General features: G+C 26.8%; 5 protein-coding genes across 6 annotated transcripts; 4 read left to right on the forward strand and 1 right to left on the reverse strand.

Annotated features, from left to right (window-relative positions):
- Window positions 1-259: 259 nt before the first annotated feature.
- Window positions 260-4,994, forward strand: OCT59_019637 (uncharacterized protein). Its single transcript, XM_025318757.2, has one exon. It carries the CDS (start codon window positions 383-385, stop codon window positions 4,874-4,876), a length of 4,494 nt encoding a protein of 1,497 aa, XP_025175402.2. The 5' UTR covers window positions 260-382; the 3' UTR covers window positions 4,877-4,994.
- Window positions 4,995-5,089: 95 nt separating this feature from the next.
- OCT59_019638 (uncharacterized protein) lies at window positions 5,090-5,709 on the forward strand (the record flags this gene model as incomplete). Its single annotated transcript, XM_025318756.2, has 3 exons — window positions 5,090-5,129; window positions 5,212-5,290; window positions 5,373-5,709. The coding sequence occupies 3 exons, from the start codon at window positions 5,090-5,092 to the stop codon at window positions 5,707-5,709; spliced, it is 456 nt and encodes a 151-aa protein (XP_025175401.1).
- A 322-nt stretch (window positions 5,710-6,031) lies between these two features.
- On the reverse strand, window positions 6,032-7,034 carry OCT59_019639 (uncharacterized protein). 2 transcript variants are annotated; one of them, XM_066143670.1, is made up of 4 exons: window positions 6,942-7,034; window positions 6,832-6,844; window positions 6,649-6,744; window positions 6,032-6,517 (listed from the first exon to the last, which is right to left on the reverse strand). In XM_066143670.1, exons 1-4 carry the CDS (start codon window positions 6,942-6,944, stop codon window positions 6,390-6,392), a joined length of 240 nt encoding a protein of 79 aa, XP_066005398.1. In that variant the 5' UTR covers window positions 6,945-7,034; the 3' UTR covers window positions 6,032-6,389. The 2 variants fall into 2 exon arrangements, with proteins under 2 accessions (XP_066005398.1, XP_025175400.1); XM_025318755.2 differs by having other exon boundaries at window positions 6,828-6,844; window positions 6,942-7,029.
- A 1,185-nt stretch (window positions 7,035-8,219) lies between these two features.
- On the forward strand, window positions 8,220-9,938 carry OCT59_019640 (uncharacterized protein; the record flags this gene model as incomplete). The annotated part of the gene is made up of 8 exons (XM_066143671.1): window positions 8,220-8,522; window positions 8,589-8,660; window positions 8,728-8,938; window positions 9,032-9,237; window positions 9,318-9,456; window positions 9,559-9,584; window positions 9,661-9,721; window positions 9,793-9,938. The coding sequence occupies 8 exons, from the start codon at window positions 8,220-8,222 to the stop codon at window positions 9,936-9,938; spliced, it is 1,164 nt and encodes a 387-aa protein (XP_066005399.1).
- Window positions 9,939-10,222: 284 nt separating this feature from the next.
- OCT59_019641 (uncharacterized protein) lies at window positions 10,223-12,119 on the forward strand. Its single transcript, XM_025333113.2, has 8 exons — window positions 10,223-10,557; window positions 10,647-10,718; window positions 10,809-11,022; window positions 11,106-11,314; window positions 11,406-11,541; window positions 11,626-11,651; window positions 11,730-11,790; window positions 11,863-12,119. Exons 1-8 carry the CDS (start codon window positions 10,291-10,293, stop codon window positions 12,006-12,008), a joined length of 1,131 nt encoding a protein of 376 aa, XP_025175397.1. The 5' UTR covers window positions 10,223-10,290; the 3' UTR covers window positions 12,009-12,119.
- The last annotated feature ends 5,897 nt before the right edge of the window (window positions 12,120-18,016 follow it).

Below are 18,016 nucleotides of genomic sequence, written 5' to 3' on the forward strand. Positions count from 1 at the left end.
TCCATTATATTTAAAAAAAAAATTTATCGGAAAGAGTTGTGATTTATAATCAACTTTTTGCCAACCACATTATGCGAAGTTTTTAATTCATATGATAAATATAACGTTTAAATGATATGAATGATGTAAATCATCAATTTGTGCAAATCTCGAATCAAATGTGGAGTATTTTTGATGATTATTAATCCAAAAAAAAAATAAAAAAAAATCTTGTGTTACTGAATTTTTTATAAAAAAAAGTTCTTGATGTGAAATCAATGCATTTCCTCTCTTTATAATTTAAAATTGAAGTTTTATATTTTTAACGATAATTATCAATTTTAATAGAAAAAAAATTTTGTTGATTATAATTCGAGTTTTTAGCTTCGAATAAGTTAAAAACATGACATCATCATTAATAGGAGCGGCAAGAATCGCTTATTCAGTAAGCGATTTAATTTATATTATAGAATCGAATTCACCAAAATCTTCATTAAAATCTTCGATTGTATCAGATTTAACAAATCAAACAAGAAAGAAAAATATTTTTAGTGGAACACCGGAATTAGAAATTTTAAGTTCAATTTCTGATCCATTTTCAAAATTACATATTCAATTATCAAAAGGTTCTTTAATTAGTGTAATTATACCTTCAAATTCTTCAAATAATGTTTTAATTAATTCTATACCACACCTTTATAAAATATCTAATAATAATAAGAATAAGATTGGTGGTAGTTTAGTTATTCATATTGCTTTAGATAAAAATGAATCATATCAATTAGGTGATTATACCAATATTATGGCTTTAAGGCAAACTGGATTTGCTTTATTACATTCTAATGGTGGTCAAGAAACTTCAGATATGGCTTTAATTGCTCATTCAATTGCTTTAAAAACTGGAGTTTCCGTTATACATTTCTTTGATAATGATGAATCAAAAGGAAAAATTAAGAAGTTCGGAAATGACGAGATTAAAAAACTCGTCGAAGAATCTGATATTAAACAATATCGTGATTATATTTTAGCTTCAAACGAAAATAAATCTACCGAACTTTACTTTAGATCTTATAATGGTATTCCATTATCAGCCGATGACCAACAAGATGAAACAACTGCAAATGAAGATTCTAAAAATAACAACAAAAACAATAATAATAATGATGATTTTTTCATTATCACCGAAAATATATTTGAAAAGTTTAAACAAATAACAAATAGATCTTATAAATTAATTGATTTTTCTGGTGATGAAAAATCAGAATCAATTATCATTACTTTGGGTTCCGGAGCGTCACTTTTAAAAAAAAATCTTTTTGAAAAAACTGAAATTACAAATATCGGTTTACTTAAAGTAAGATTATATCGTCCTTGGTCTGATCAATATTTACTTAAGAATGTTCCAAAATCTGTAAAAAATGTTGCTGTATTAGAACAAGTTATACCTCGTACAACCAAATGGACTCCTTTGTATTTAGACGTTGTATCAGCTTTTCAAAATCGTAATTATTGGTCTGGACAATCACCTCTTATTATATGTGGTCAATATGGTGCTTTAAAAAAAGATTCAATTGATACCGAAGTTTCGCAACTATTTGAAAATCTTAATTCAAGTGAACCTTCTCGTAATTTTATTCTTGGTAAAGAATTACCCAAATCACATACGAAAGATATTACCGATTTTAATGATAATGATAATACGGATTATATTGAAAATTCACCCGTGTTGGAAAAACCTTACCTTAAAATGCTTAGGGAAGTTTTTGGTGAAAGATTATATATTGCTAATTCTGCTTTAAAACGTGATGCTGGAAATTTTGAAACTGTAAAATCTACACCAGAATTTGGATTTGGAGTTTTATTAGCAAAACTTCATGAACGTTCTCAATTAGTGGATCTTGTGACACGTGTTGCCAAAGACAATTCTATCAACGTTTCTGAATCCCTTCATACAGCATTATCACAATGGCTTTTACATAAAGATGATTCTATTCTTTCAAAAAAATATGGTAACCAGATTACAGAAATTCTTACATCATCACCTCCAACTCATCCTTCCATTACGGAAATTTTTCAATCCAAAAATTTGTTCGTTAAACCATCTCAATGGGTAATTGGTTCAGATGCATGGGCTTATGATATTGGAGGTTCTGGCGTTCATCACGTAATTTCTTCTGGAAAAGATATTAATATGTTAATTATTGATTCACAACCTTATACAACACGTACTGCAGCCGATCCAGAAAAACGTAAAAAGGATATTGGTTTATACGCAATGAATTATGGTGACGTTTATGTAGCTTCCGTAGCAATATATTCTTCTTATACTCAAGTTTTGCATGCATTAATGGAAGCAGAAAAATTCAAAGGTCCATCAATTGTTTTGGCTTATCTTCCTTATCATTCCAAAGAGGATACTACTATTACAGTATTGAAAGAAACAAAACTGGCCGTAGATACTGGTTATTGGCCATTATATAGATGGAATCCTCAATTGGAAAAGGAAGGATTAGAACCATTCCTTTTAGATTCTGAACGAATTAAGCAAGAACTTCAAAATTTCTTGGATAGAGAAAATCACTTAACACAATTAGTTCGTTCACGTCCAGAATATTCTCCATTAGTAATAAATTCTCTTGAATCAGAAATTAAAACAAAACAAAAATCTCTTGCAAAATCAGCTTATGATAAATTATTAGGTGGTTTAACGGGTCCACCATTATTAATCTTATTTGGATCGGATAATGGTAATGCCGAAGGTATAGCAAGAAGATTACAAAAAGGTGCAACAGCTAGAGGAGTTAATGCACAATGTATGGCAATGGATGATTATCCGATTGAAGATATTACTTTAGAAAAAAATTTAGTTTTTGTTTGTTGTACAGCTGGTCAAGGAGAATTTCCACAGAATTCGCGTGAATTCTGGAAACATGTTTCTTCTACTACGGATATTTCGTTTTCAGAGTCAAGATATGCAGTTTTTGGATTAGGAGATAGTCATTATTGGCCAAGAGAAGAAGATGCAATTTACTATAATAAACCTGGTAAAGATTTAGATGCAAGGTTAGAATTATTAGGAGGAGTAAGATTGACACCACTTGGCTTAGGAGATGATCAAGATGCTGATGGATATGAAACTGGATTTCAAGCTTGGGAACCTGAACTTTGGAAAGCTCTTGGAGTTGAATTACTTGGTACAGTTGTTGAAGAACCTAAAAGAACTGATGATGATATGAAAGTGGAATCAAATTATTTAAGAGGAACAATTGCGGAAGGTTTAGAGGATACTTCAACAGGTGCATTAACTGAACGAGATACTAAATTAACGAAATTTCATGGAATTTATCAACAAGATGATCGTGATTTGAGAGATGAAAGAAAAGCTCAAGGTTTAGAAAAGGCTTTTCAATTTATGATACGAATTAGAGTTCCAGGAGGAATTTCTAAAGCTAGTCAATGGTTAGCTATGGACGAAATCTCTGAAAAATATGGAAATAAATCGTTGAAATTAACTACTAGACAAGCTTATCAGTTACACGGAGTTCTTAAACGAAACTTGAAACAAACTATACGTGATATTAATAAATGTTTATTGGATACGTTAGCGGCATGTGGAGATGTTAACAGGAATATTATGTGTAACCCAAATCCACTTATCTCTGGAGTGCATGCAGAAGTACAAGATTTCGTAAAGAAATTAAGTGCACATTTGTCACCGAGAACGACAGCATATCATGAAATCTGGTTAGATGATAAGATGGTAGCAGGACAAGCCGTACAAGATTTTGAACCATTGTATGGGCCTACTTATTTACCACGTAAATTCAAGGTTGCGATTGCGATTCCACCTAATAATGATGTCGATGTATTTGCTCACGATTTGGGTTATATTGCAATTTCCGATGATAATGACAAGCTTTTAGGATATAACGTGACAGTTGGAGGTGGAATGGGTATGACGCATAATAATAAGAAGACATATCCTAATTTGGGTCAGTTAATTGGATTTTGTAAACCAGATCAAGCAATTGATGTTGCAGAAAAAGTGATGTTGGTTCAAAGAGATTTTGGAGATCGTTCAAATCGTAAACACGCAAGACTCAAGTATACAATTGATGATCGTGACTTGGATTGGTTCCGAGAAGAAGTTGAATCTCGATTAGGATTTAAATTGGATTCACCAAAAGAATATAAATTTGAAAATAATGCGGATAGATATGGATGGACAAAAGGTGTTGATGATAAATGGAATTTTTGTATGTATATAGAAAATGGACGTGTTATAGATTTACCCGGAGAACCTATAAAAACAGGATTAAGAGAGATTGCAAAAGTTCATAAAGGAGATTTTCGGTTAACACCAAATCAACATCTTATATTAGGAAATGTATCAGAGCAAGATAAGGAACAAATTGAACAATTATTGAAAAAATATAATTTGGATAATTTACGATTTACTGGTTTAAGATTGAATTCAATGTCGTGTGTAGCATTACCAACATGTGGATTAGCAATGGCAGAATCCGAAAGATATTTACCAACACTTGTAAGTAAATTAGAAATTATTATTGAAGAATGCGGATTAAGAGAGGATGCGATTACAATTAGAATGACAGGATGTCCAAATGGATGTGCACGACCTTACGTAGCAGAAATTGCTTTTGTAGGTAAAGCAATGGGAACTTATAATCTTTATTTAGGAGGAGGATTTTATGGGCAAAGATTAAATAAATTATATAAAGAAAGTTTGAAAGAAGATGACATATTAAGAGAATTAAAACCTATATTAAACAGATACGCTAAAGAAAGAAATGATGGGGAAAGATTTGGAGATTTTGTTATTAGGATGGGATACGTTAAAGCCACAAAAAATGGTAAAGATTTCCATGAATTGTGAGAGAATTTCGTAAACATATTTTTTATTTATTTATATTATTATTATTATTATTTATTATTCATCTTTTTTATTTTTGTATTTGAAAAAAATAACAATAAAACTCCGTATTCTATATTGATTGTTTTGATTGACAAGATTTACAAGTGTTACCAATTATAAACAAATAAACGAAATTTTTTTTCTATTTTAAAAAAAAATTTCGAAGTCTTTAAAATGGGAGACATTGAAATAATTCATGTTACAACTCAAGAAGGTTTAAAGTATTATTTATATATTAATTAAAAAATTAAAAATTTAAAAAATAACACATTTCCCTTTTTTTTTGATAAAAAAAGAAAAGGAAAAATGCCTTCAAGTGAGAAAAGAAGTATTCGTTAAAGAACAAAGTTGTCCTATTGAGGAAGAAATTGATGAGTAAGTTTTTTTTAAAAAAAAATAAAACGAATAAAAATTCTATTATAATAAATATATACTAATTTTATTATTGGATCTTTAGACATGACTCATCATTAAATTGTAATCATTTTTTAGCACTAAAGAATACACAACCAATTGGTACATTAAGAATATACCCTTATGATGATAATACACCAAAAATTGCTAAAATTGGACGATTATCAGTTTTAAAAGAGTATAGAGGAAAAGGGATAGGAGCTTTATTATTAAATAAAGCAGAATCATTTGCTAGATCACAATTAGGTTATGAAAAATGTATTCTTCATGCACAAAAATATAAATCATCATGGTATGAAAACAGAGGATATAAGGTGTTGAGCGATGAAATTTTTTATGAAGCTGGGATAGAACACGTTAAAATGGGAAAAGATTTTTAATTACTATCAAACTCTGCAAAACGAACTGTTCGATACTTCGACATATCGAACGATTCGTAAACGGAATTATATATCGTTATTATATAAAAGAAAAATCATTGATCTGATGATAATCAATTTTCATGATAATCTGCTACATGAAACAGTATATAAGAAATTGGCCCATTACATGGGTTCCCTGTTGAATAATTTTTAGATGATATTTTATCCGAGGTAGGTTAAAAATGAATCCGCTCTATCTTCTAAAAAAAAATTCTCTAAGTTGGCTTTCACAATACGTTAATAAATTTGTTATAGTTTCCATTTAATATTTTTTACTTTTAGCATTCAATTATATTATGTTTATTATACTTACACAATTAAATAAATCCTTTTCTTTTTAATTTTTTTTTTATTGCAAAGATTTTAGATATAATGTTTTTTTTCGTTATAGATGTGTGAATAAAACAAAAGAATATACCTTTAAGAGTAAGATGATTTCTTGTTAATCTGTCTTTGATTATTTTTTTCCCCTTAAACATTATATAATTATAAGGTAATCATTTATAAATTGCAAAGGAGAGAAATAAAGAAGTTTTTTGTTACGAAGTAATTTCTTTAACAAAAAAGAAAGGGAGCTTTAACCCTTAAATAGGATCTTTAGTTAAATGATAATAATTATAATTCACAATTAAGAGCCATTACTTCTTTGTGTCATTATTCGTTGAAATTTGTCCTGTATTTGGCAATGATGATGTTGTTGAACTTTCACTAGTAGCATTAGTAACATTTGATTTAGATTTTTCATCTTGTTCAACTTTTTGCCACCCTAAAAAAAGAAAAATGAATGAAAAAGTTATACCATTGTTGAAAATTTAAAAAAATTTAAAGCTTTTTTTAAAAATTAAAATTCAATTATTTTATAGATTGGTCAATAATGACAATGAATCATTAACTTACATTCTAATTTTTCGATTGGTCTAGTTTTAGCAATTTCTTGAGCTCTTCTTCTTGCATCAATGTCTTTTTTAGCATAATAGAATGCACCTCCTCCAGCTTTTTTTATTAAAAAAAAGAAGAAACAATTATTCTTGTTAGAATAATGTTTTCAATAATTATAAAAAAGTTAAATCTCTTACCTACAATGAGAGCAACCCTAGTAATTTTTAATTAATGATTGGAGAAAAGAAATAATAATTAATATTGTAAATAAATCAGTTAGAAAAAATATATATATATTTTTATTATTCTACCATCCAAGAATCATGGACCCAGGTGTATTCATTTTTGTACTATTATTCTTTTCGATTTCGATGATCTCGATAAAGCAATTGATTAATTAAATTTTCCCAATAAATGCTACATGACAGAATTTATAGTTATTTTTTTTTTGTGCAACAGGAAAAATTTCATCGATAAAATTAGTTTAGTTTCATGGTTAGTTAGGGTCTTTTTCCATTTAAAAGAACGTCACTTCGTATTTAGGAATTAACCACGTGAGAAATGATTTAATTATTACTGGCTTTACGGATCAGTTCAAATAAACATATTGACGCATCATACCAAATAGTAACCAATTCCCATTTACTATGAAATTATCACATGCAATGCGTCAAATCAGCCCATACGATAAAATACATGTATATAGATAGGTGTTTCGAATTTACATATTTTAATTTCGAAGTTCGAATTTAAAATTATCATACATAGAAAATTTGAAACAAAATCACGTGATTGTTTGAGTATAAACTTAGACTTCCGACACCATATAATCTTAATTTGTAAAAACAAAGAATAAATTTTTTACCGCCCATAATTAGAAATTGACTATTATGTTTCGTTTCAAGAAAGTTTATCCCGAATCATGTAATAATAAATTTGGTTTGTAATATTCTTTCTTTTACCTTTCAGTAATAATTTTTACTTCTAAAAAAGTAAAGAAAATGGGAAAAGTAAAGAAAACGGAAAATTTTCGGAATAAATTGTTCTTGAATATCCAAATTGATTGGAATAATAGAATTGAATATGAGACAACTTCTGTTTATACGTCGCTATTGCTGCAATCCTAAGAGGCAAGAATTCTTTGATCGGCAATATCAGGTGACTGTGTGCGTTACATAATTGTTTGGCATTTAAAGTTCTCAAGTTACATTCACAAGGATTCTAAGTAGAAAAAAATTTAATAAAGATAATCCTAATTTGATTTTAAACTTAAAGGCGCAAAATTGAAAATTAGATGGTGTTACCGTTTGCCGGTGTACAATTCCGATGTTGAAATGACTTGCAGGTAATATTTAGAAAATGCCTGCAGAAAACTATTTTTTTTTTTAGAAATCAAGTACGAATTCTAATGGTAATATTACAATATGGAAATCCCGTTTGATTGTAAAACAGTTTATTATTACAATAAATTTGAAATTGGTCTTAATTAAAACGCATATATTTAAATTTTTTTTTTAAATATTTAAACTCAAAAAAGCTTGGGGTTTTTCCTCAGACATGAATAATCCATCAATTACTAAAAAAAAAGAATGGCATGTGCTAAATTAAACCACACATTATCAAAAAAATGGCAACGAATTACCGAGTCAAAATATACAAAATTATTTGTAGCGTTATCAGCTATACAGACCGTCATATTGATCTTCCTACAAGTTAGAATATTATCTCGTAATGTAGCTTTATATTTGAGTGAGATTTATCCATTCGTTACAAATAACGAAAGAAACATGTGTACTTCAGTTATTGTCGTTTCCAGATTTATGATGATAATTACCGAAGATGTTATGTTCATTTTATTTAATCTTTATCAATTCTATTTTTGCTTGAGCACGGTGAGTGTGATATTTTTATGTGTGTTGATTAAAAAAAAAAAAAACTTTAATAAATTTAAATAACAGATTTTTCATCAAAACACAATGCAAATCTTTGCGATTATCATAATTAATATTGGATACGTAATTCTCGGAATAGTAAATAAATTTCAATTTTTCTACGTTCTCAAATTATGTGACAGAATTATAACTTCTCAATTTTTAGGTTCAACTGATTGATATAAAAATATACGGAAATAAAATTGAATCAATGTGCCCGGGACTTCAATTAAATAACAATTTAGTATTATATGAATTACCTCATATTTTAGTCTTAGCGGTCACAGCAGCTTTGATTGCTACATTATCTTGGAAGTTATATCAACAATTTGGTTGGAATATCTACAAGAAAATTGGTGGTGACATTGAAATGCAAAGTAAGATTTTAATGCAACGCATTTTTTCGAGCAACCATTTTATGAAATTTATTGTTAATGATTTGTTTTCTCCTTTTTATTTTTAAAAAAAAGAACGATTTAAAGCAATACTTATTTTCAAAATGTTACTAAAGGTTGATTTACTTTTCGTATTTTTATATAACGTCTTAATATTACCGCCTTTGTTATATATTATTATAAATTCCGATGAACTTAAAAGAGAACAAATAATCCTAGTTTTTGGATGTTTTGTAATTACGGTCCTAGTATTATTCTTTCAAGCGCTGGCATATAAATCGGTAAAAAAAATATACATGTATGATGTATAATTGTAATTTAATTATTCTTAATCAACTAAAAAAAAATATTATTTTATCAGATGGAAAAAGAATGGAAATTCGGAATAATCGCGTTTATCCTATTCTGGATATTTGTTGTATCGGATTTTGCTTATTTGGCTCTCAAACTTGGAGTCGCATCATTTATTCAATTTGGAATATATTCTTGGATAATATTAAGTAATTTTGTGATATATATATATATTAATTATTAAAAGATTGGTTGTTAATTTTTTGTTCTAAATAAAACTAATAAATTTATTTAATTCCTTGTATATATAGTGTGCAATTTCACAATTTGTGCATTGGTAAGTATCAGAGGGATTATTGTAGTTTACAATAATTATTTATAACTAACACTTACAATACATTTTTTTTTTTCAGTTAACATTTGCATATGCAATAATTGTAATAATGAATTTTGGAAAAGGTTTAAGAGAATATCGTAAGTTACATTTTATTGCCTACCATTCCAAAATTGTGATTGTTATTGATTTTTTTTATTTAATTGTTTAGTTGATAAAAATCTTCCTAAAAAACAAATACATGAAGGTTTAAATATTTTATCTGATGATGATGATATAGTAATTGATAAATTTAAAGATATTGAAAAGGGACAGAGTAGTAGTAGTAATGTAGAAAGATTTATCATTGATGAATAATAATTCAGAATTTAAAATGTATATAATATTTGTATATTTATTGTATTTGTATTTTAATAATTATTATTTTAGAAAGTCATAATTATTAAAGGTAAGTTATAAACAAATAAAGCTAAACTGACTTCTCCATATAATACTCGGTATCAAACAAATTTGGTAATGTTGTTGCATAAGCATTAAGCCCAACATAACGGATGTAGGGTTCTACAAATATAGAATCAGGCTTTTAAGTTTTGGTAAAAAAGACATAAAATATTATATTAAGATTAAATAATCGAATTCTGTTTTTATTTCAAAAAAATAAAAAAAAATAAAAAAAATAAAAAATTAAAAAATTAAATCACTTACAGTAATGACTTTAAAACACTCCATATCAAAAAAGTGGCAACGTGTCACAGAGTCGAGATATACAATAGCATTCGTAGTAATATCAATTATACAGGCCATAACATTGATTACCCTACAAATTCGAATATTATCTCGTAATACGAATATATTCCTTTCCATTTTAGACCAAGAAGAATGTTCTTTGGCTAGCCAAATATTTGCATGCCTAATGTTTGAAAGTATTATGTTTGTTGTATTTAATTTATACCTACTGTATTTTTGTTTGAATGCGGTGAATATTTTATGTATACATGTATATATACTTTATCCGTTTATCCGTTATATACTCTATGGCGCTAAACTTTCCATTAAATAATTTAGATTTTCCATCAAAATTTCGTACAACTTTATACGATTATCGTGATTAATGGTATAGAAGTAATTCTCGGAATCGTAAATATAATATTTTTCAACAATAAGTGCTGCGGCGCAATAACTTTTAAATTTAATTATCGTAACCAAATTTCTTCTCAATTAAATTAGATCCAAATGATTGGAGTGAAAATAAACGTAACTAAAATCGAATCGAATTGTCCGAACATTCAAATAGATTACACCATTAAATCGTATGAATTGCCTCACATTATAGCTTTAGCGATTATAGCGATTACTTTGGGTGCATTATTTTTTGGAAAGTTATCTCAACAACTTGATTGGGATATTTATAAGAAGATTGGTGGTGACATTGAAGTTAGAAGTAAGTTATTAATGTTGGTGAATTCAATTTAATTTATTTATTAATGAATTTGGGTTTCTTTTTTTTATTAAAAAAAAAAATAGAGCGGTACAAAACAATTCTAATTTTCGAAATGTTATTAAAAATTGATTTATTTTTCGTAATTTTATATGGTTCCATAACAGCTCCGCTTGTATTTTATGATTTCGTAACATCGTATGATCAATATAATACTGGTTTTAAAGTTTTTGTTTTTGTATGTCTGTCAATTTTGATCTTGGTATTTTTCTTTCAAGCATTAGCGTATAAATCGGTAAAAATGATACTTATACTGTACATTATATCTCATGTTTTATTAAATTGATACATTATATCATTAATTATATATTGTATATTTATAATAGATAAGAAAAGAATGGAAAGTCGGAATGATCATTTTTATTATATTCTGGATATTTGCTTTATTAGATTTCTGTTATTTGACTATTGATTTTGGAATACTCATGATTAAACTTGGAATATATTCTTGGGCAATATTATGTAATTATATAATATTAATCAATCCTTATTATTCGTATTTAACTCTTAACTTTTTTTTTTCAAAAAAATAAAAAAAAATTCTAGTGTGCTTTTTAATAATTTGTGCAATAGTAAGTTGTATTTATTTTATAGTAATGACTTTTCAACTATTAAAAAAATATTAATTAACTTTAATTCTTTATTATCAGTTAACATTTATATATGCAATAATTGTGACAAGAAATTTCAATAAAGGTTTAAAAAAATACCGTAAGTAAATTTTTATTATATTTAATTTTCATTATTATTATTTATTAATGTTATATTTTATTTTAAATTTAGTTAATAAAAAAAAGAAAACTGAACAAAAAGAGTCAAATATTTTACCTGATAATGATGATAATATTAAAGATGTTCAAGATATTGAAGATGGATCAGGTGGTAATAATAATAATAATACGAAAAAACTTTTTACTATTGATGATTGATTTTTCTTTTATGGTATTATTCATCATATAATTTTATTAATGTTATCCAAAAAAAAATTGCAAAATTAAAAAGTTAAAAAGTATTTTTTAACTTTATATTTTCATTATTTTTATAATTTTTTAGAAATATCTAATATTAGTAAATAAAATGAATTAAAATAAATAGAAAATTTTATAATTCTTAAATGAATATAATTTGATGATCTTATATTGACTATTAAAGAATATAGGTGAATTTCTTATGGATAGAAAACTGACTTTGTAGAAGAACTAGAAAGTGATTATACTGATGATATATTTAAAATCATGAAGGAGGAAGTATTGTATAATCAATTTCAAAAAAATCAACAATATCTTAATATGGCAAGCTATCAAATATGTCAAAATAACATTAAAATTGGATATTAAATTAATTAAAGCTAAAGCACATTCTGAAAATGAATATAATGATCCAGCTGATATATTAGCTAAAGAAGAATGTTAGTTTGAAATTTTAATAAATTAGTTATATAACAGATGTTAAATTGCACTACCTTACAAAAAAAATATTTAAAAAAAAAACAAATATGTAATAAAAATAAAATAATAAAAATAATAATAAAACTGCTAAAATTAATCTTTATTTTTTTAAAAAAAAACTGTTAAATATAAAAAAAAAAATTTTTTATTAAAATTTAAAAAATTAATACTATTAAAGAATTATTTAAATAAATAATTTTAAGTGAATTTTTAGAATTTTAAATCTATTAATTTATAAATAAATAAATCTTAGAATTAAAATAAATTATATAATTTATTAAAATTTAACTTATAAAATATAATAGTATAAATTTATCTATAAAATTCTAAGAAATCTAAATAAACTTTAAAAAAACTTAACAAATTCAAACAAATCTAAAAAAATCTTAAAAAAATCTAAACAAATTATTCTAAATAAACCTAGGCAAAATGTAGCTGGCAACCCGGGTTGCCATGGCGACCCCTATAAATAAATCATATAATTTTGTATTACACGTATATTTATGACATCATGCATATGATAGATCGCGAGTTATCACATATTATCACACGCGTACATATTCATAATAATCACGCGCGTGACCATCGTATTACCAAATATCAATAACTAATTTTTTTTTTTCACTCTTGTTTGTTTTATTCACGTTTATTCAGAATAAATGGCCTGTATTTCTTAACTAAAATACATATTTTACCTTGATTATTTGACAATAAACTGCTTGTTTACTTCTTTTAAAACTAATTACACACACTTTACCTTTGTTTTTTAACTTACAATTGTGTATTATGGAAAAAAACATTCAAGACGCCGAATTAGAAGCTTTGTTGAAATATGATAGTGCGGAAGAATTTTCTGATACTGACAGATTAAGTAATAAAGATTTTCTTAGGTAGTTAGAATATATCTAATGATATTAGCTATGCCTTTTGTTACTATAGTTTAAATGGCATGTCCGATAATGAATATGAAATCGAAGATATTGCCGGAATGGAAGAACATAGAAGAGGAGCAAGGAGGAATGGAGGAGGAGGAGGATACTATGAAGCTTTATGTTGGCAAGACCTTTCATAATTGGAATCGTGTAGCAAATTTTATGAAAAAATACGCTGCTACCGAAAGGCCATGGAGTAAGAATTGGTGGAGGAGGAAGGGTAGATAAAACAACACAAGAAATAACAAAACGAACATACTTGTGTCGCCATACTGGAAAAGCTAAGTCCAAATCGTGAAAAGATGCAAACTTCATCTTGCCGAGTTGAATGTCCATGGAGAGTAAATATTTGGGCAAAAAAAAGTAAAAGGTTGTCGAGGTCGCAACTTTACATGATCGACATGTCGGTCGTGAGCGTCCATCAGCAATTAAATTTGTCCCTACATTACGAAAATTATCAGATGAGATTATGGAAGAAATTCGCTTTTTAACAGTTGTTGCTAAGGCAGATGCAACTATACAATATCGAATTATTAGAGAAAAATTTAAAATTAGAATACGTAGACCAGATCTTTATAATGCTATTAGTAAATTTCGTCGTGAATCGAACACCAGGTGAAGCAGATGCGGGAATCTTGCTAAAAAGACTCCACGAAAAAAAAATAGAAGATCCTCGATGGGTAGTCTCAATGAAATTAGATCCTATTACTTCTTGATTAACTCATCTTTTTTGGATGAGTCACGAACAACAAATATTATGGTTACGTTATCGTGATGTGATAATGCATGATAATACTTGTAAAACTAACCGTTATAATCGACCATTATCCATCTTTGTTACACCTGATAATAATTTGAAAACACGAATTGTAGCTCAGGGCAATTGTTGATGATGAGCACAATTCTCGCTATGAATGGGTTTTTCAATGTGTAAAAGAGGCTACCGGTATATCGCCGAAAGTTTTTGTTACAGATAGTGATCCAGCAGTTAGTGGTGCTGTTGCAACACTATTTCCTGATACTTTTCATATGCATTGTATTTGGCATATAGGCCAAAACTTGCCAAAGCAATTAAAGGGAAAGGAGCTTGGATCTAATTTTGATAATTTTATGAAGGACTTTTACGTGACAAGAAACAGTTTAACAGAAAAACAGTTTAACGAAAGGTATACTTATTGTGTTAAATTGTTTTACAAATTTTCTATTGTACTTACAATTTTGCCATTCCTACCATTGTTTTTTTATTGTAATTCCATTAACCTTTTCATTGTAATCATTAGACTTTCGTCATTTTTTAATTAGGCTCCATCATTAATTTTTTTGTTGTAATCACTAGACTCTATCATTGTTTCATTAGACTCCATTATTTTTTTATCATAGTCTATTCAAATTCTTCCATTGTTTTACAGTATATCATCTATTGTAGAATTTTGTTTATTGTGCTTTGAAATTAAATAAATTTAATTGTTCATTTGTTTATTGATTTTAATAGAAAGTATATTGTAATTAATTTATGTATTTGTTCATTCAATAAAAGGTGGGAGATATTACTACAGAATTACCCACAAGCTAAAGATTATTTGATAAGGTCTTTAGGATGTAATTTTCAATCGTAGGCACGAGCTTTTACTAGCAAATATTTTACTGCTGGCTGCACAAACAACTTCTTCGCAATGAAGGTGAAAATTCAGTATTAAAACGGCTTTTTGGAAATTCAAACCTTTCATTATGTGAATTATTTGATGCATTAGAAGAGATATCAAGAAGAAGTTGACTATTGCGAATTCATAAATTGGCATCAAACTATACCTCAAATCAGACCTCAAAATGTATCAACATCTATTTTTGGACCAGTAGCGTAGCAGCTGAATGAATTTGTAATGCCAAATATTATGAAGAAGCAGGAGGAACAAATGGAACTAAGTCTTTATTATCATGCTGTGGAAATTGAGCTTGAAATTTTGCATTCTAAGGAAATGGTAAGACTTACGCTATTAATTTTAGCTTAATTTGCTTTCTAACGGCAATAATTTTTAAAAAATAATTTATTAACTTCTACTTAGATACTTGACGAGTCAAATCAATGTATTGATAACCTATTTGATTGCCCACAAGTACAAATAAGTTTATTTTTAGAAGATACCTCATTGATTCTTGAAGTATGGGAGGTTGTATATTTAACAAGCCAAAAGACATCCCACTTTGTATGTCTTTTGAATAATGGTACCTTTCTCTGCACGTGTATGATCAACAAGACTCATGGTTATCCATGTCGCCATTTTTACCGTGTAATGACTCTTACGTCTACTGCTAGATTTCACATTGGTTTCGGTAAACCAGCGTTGGTATAAAGATATACTTCAAGGGACTGATATATCAAATAAAGAATTTGTTGCCATTTCTTCAATGAAAATGTCGGCATTAAAGACGCATTCTCTGCCAACACAATTTTTGAATTCAAATGGATCTGCTATTCAAGTTGGAGCTTCGGCAATAAATACTGAAATAACTAAATCTATATCAAAAAAACGTAAGTTTGGAGAACTTTGGGGTTTAGGAAGAAAAGTAATGGTTGATGTAATTGAAAACAACAATGAGGATACTTACCGAGAACTTTGTGAGGTTTTTCTGTCAATTCAAAAAAAATTACAGCCAAGAATTGTTGTTGATAATAGTAATGGTGGTGTTAGTAACAGTAATAACAACGGCGAAAGTGATAATATCATGAATATTCGAAATCCTGTTGAAAGAAGGCCAAAAGATCGTCCTAAATCAAACAAGAGAATGAAAAATACTTTAGAGTTATCTAATACTAAAACTCAATACACATGTAAATTGTGTAAACAAAAGGGACATAATAGCAAAACTTGTAAGGAAAAATTGGATAATGCTAATAAAGAGAATGAAGTGTTTGAAAGGTAAGCTTTATTCAAATGCGTTAATATGCTTCTAATCACATGTGATTTACTGTTATTATTACTATTAAAGCTAACGAAGTACAGTAGTACAGTATATGAATAAATCCAATAAAAAATGAGTCAAATTTCGTTCATGAATACCTATAATTGCTATTCAAATTACGGTTACAAATTATTATAAATGTCATAAAAATTAAAGTATAAAAATTACGTAGTACAACTAAAAAAAATTTTGAGTATCGCCATGGTGACGGGTCGTCAAATAATGTTACCCATAAACCTAAATAAATCATAAAGAAATCTAAACAATATCTAAAAAAATAAACTTTACAAACTTTTTTTTTTAGTTTTTTAGATTTTTTCTTTTTATATTTTTTTTCTTTTTAGTCTTTTATATATTTTTTTTTTTTTAGATTTCTTTCTTTTTAAATTTTTTTTTTAAAAGTTTTTCTTATTAAATTTTCTTTTTATTAGAACTTTTTTTATATTTTCTTTTTTTTTAAAGTATTCTATTTCTTTAGATTTTTTTTTCTTTTTATTAGAATTTTTCTTTCAGTTTTTTTAATTTGATAAAAAAAAAGAAAAAAAGGAATATAATAATAAATGATAATATTTTTTTTTTAATAATCGCAGTATATTTACAAATTTATTAGTATAAGGTTAGTGATTATACAAAAGTAAAAAAAACTATAAATTATACTAATATTATTAATTTGTAAACCATTCGTTATTTCTCTATAGAACCTACATATGTACTATTAGTGGTTATGATAACTAATCAAATAAATGATATATAAAATACATCATTTTAATATATAGCCTTGACATCTTCATCTGGTAGACCACAAGACTTACATAAATAATAATATCATTAATAATAAATTATATTAATTAATATATAATGTATTTATAATACAGTCAACTCTTTATAAATGCATTTCCCTTGAGACTGAATAAAAGCATGCGATTACAAAAGGTGTGCATTTATAAAGAGTAAATAATTAGAGGTCATATATACTTGGAACTGAATCAAAGTGTGCATTTAAAAAGAGAATGCACTTATAAGTAGTGTATTTATAGAGAGTTGACTGTATATGTTAGATAATAAAAATTTTCTTTAATATATATATTTTTTTATATAATTTTAATAATAAATTTTATAATATTCTAATATAAAAAGTAACTAAAAATAAATTATTTTATACAAATTTACCTATTAAGTCTAATTAACTATCTAATAATGCATATATAGAATACTCTATCTAACATATGATGAATAATTTGTGAATCAATTATATTAAAGTTAATAATATTAGTTAATTACTTTGTAATTGTAATTATCATCTAACCATTACACTGGTAAAAAAATGATTTATCCTACACATATCTTACACATATTGGGTACTTAAAATGTAGAAAATCATACATTACACATATCATACACATATCGTACTTAATATATATATCATACATATATCAGGTACCTGATAGGTATACTATATATATAAGTACCCGATATGTGTATGATATGTGTATTATTTGTGTATGATTTTCTACATTTTGAGTACCCGATATATGTAAGATATGTGTAGGATATGTGTAGGATAGACCATTTTTTTACCAGTGTTAATAAGTATCT

This window comes from Rhizophagus irregularis, chromosome 29 (genome assembly GCF_026210795.1).
Source record: "Rhizophagus irregularis chromosome 29, complete sequence".
Classification (NCBI taxonomy): Eukaryota; Fungi; Glomeromycota; class Glomeromycetes; order Glomerales; family Glomeraceae; genus Rhizophagus; species Rhizophagus irregularis.

What these genes read in the sequence shown, in the direction of transcription:
- OCT59_019641 (XM_025333113.2), top strand. Translation starts at nt 10,291, where the DNA reads ATGACTTTAAAACACTCCATATCAAAAAAGTGGCAACGTGTCACAGAG. An exon ending in TGTATTTTTGTTTGAATGCG is followed by an intron (nt 10,558 to 10,646) that starts GTGAATATTTTA and finishes TAAATAATTTAG; the next exon opens with ATTTTCCATCAAAATTTCGT. An exon ending in TTTTAATAATTTGTGCAATA is followed by an intron (nt 11,652 to 11,729) that starts GTAAGTTGTATT and finishes CTTTATTATCAG; the next exon opens with TTAACATTTATATATGCAAT.
- OCT59_019639 (XM_025318755.2), bottom strand. Translation starts at nt 6,973, where the DNA reads ATGAATACACCTGGGTCCATGATTCTTGGATG. An exon ending in ACCAATCGAAAAATTAGAAT is followed by an intron (nt 6,518 to 6,648) that starts GTAAGTTAATGA and finishes TTCTTTTTTTAG; the next exon opens with GGTGGCAAAAAGTTGAACAA.
- OCT59_019637 (XM_025318757.2), top strand. Translation starts at nt 383, where the DNA reads ATGACATCATCATTAATAGGAGCGGCAAGAATCGCTTATTCAGTAAGC.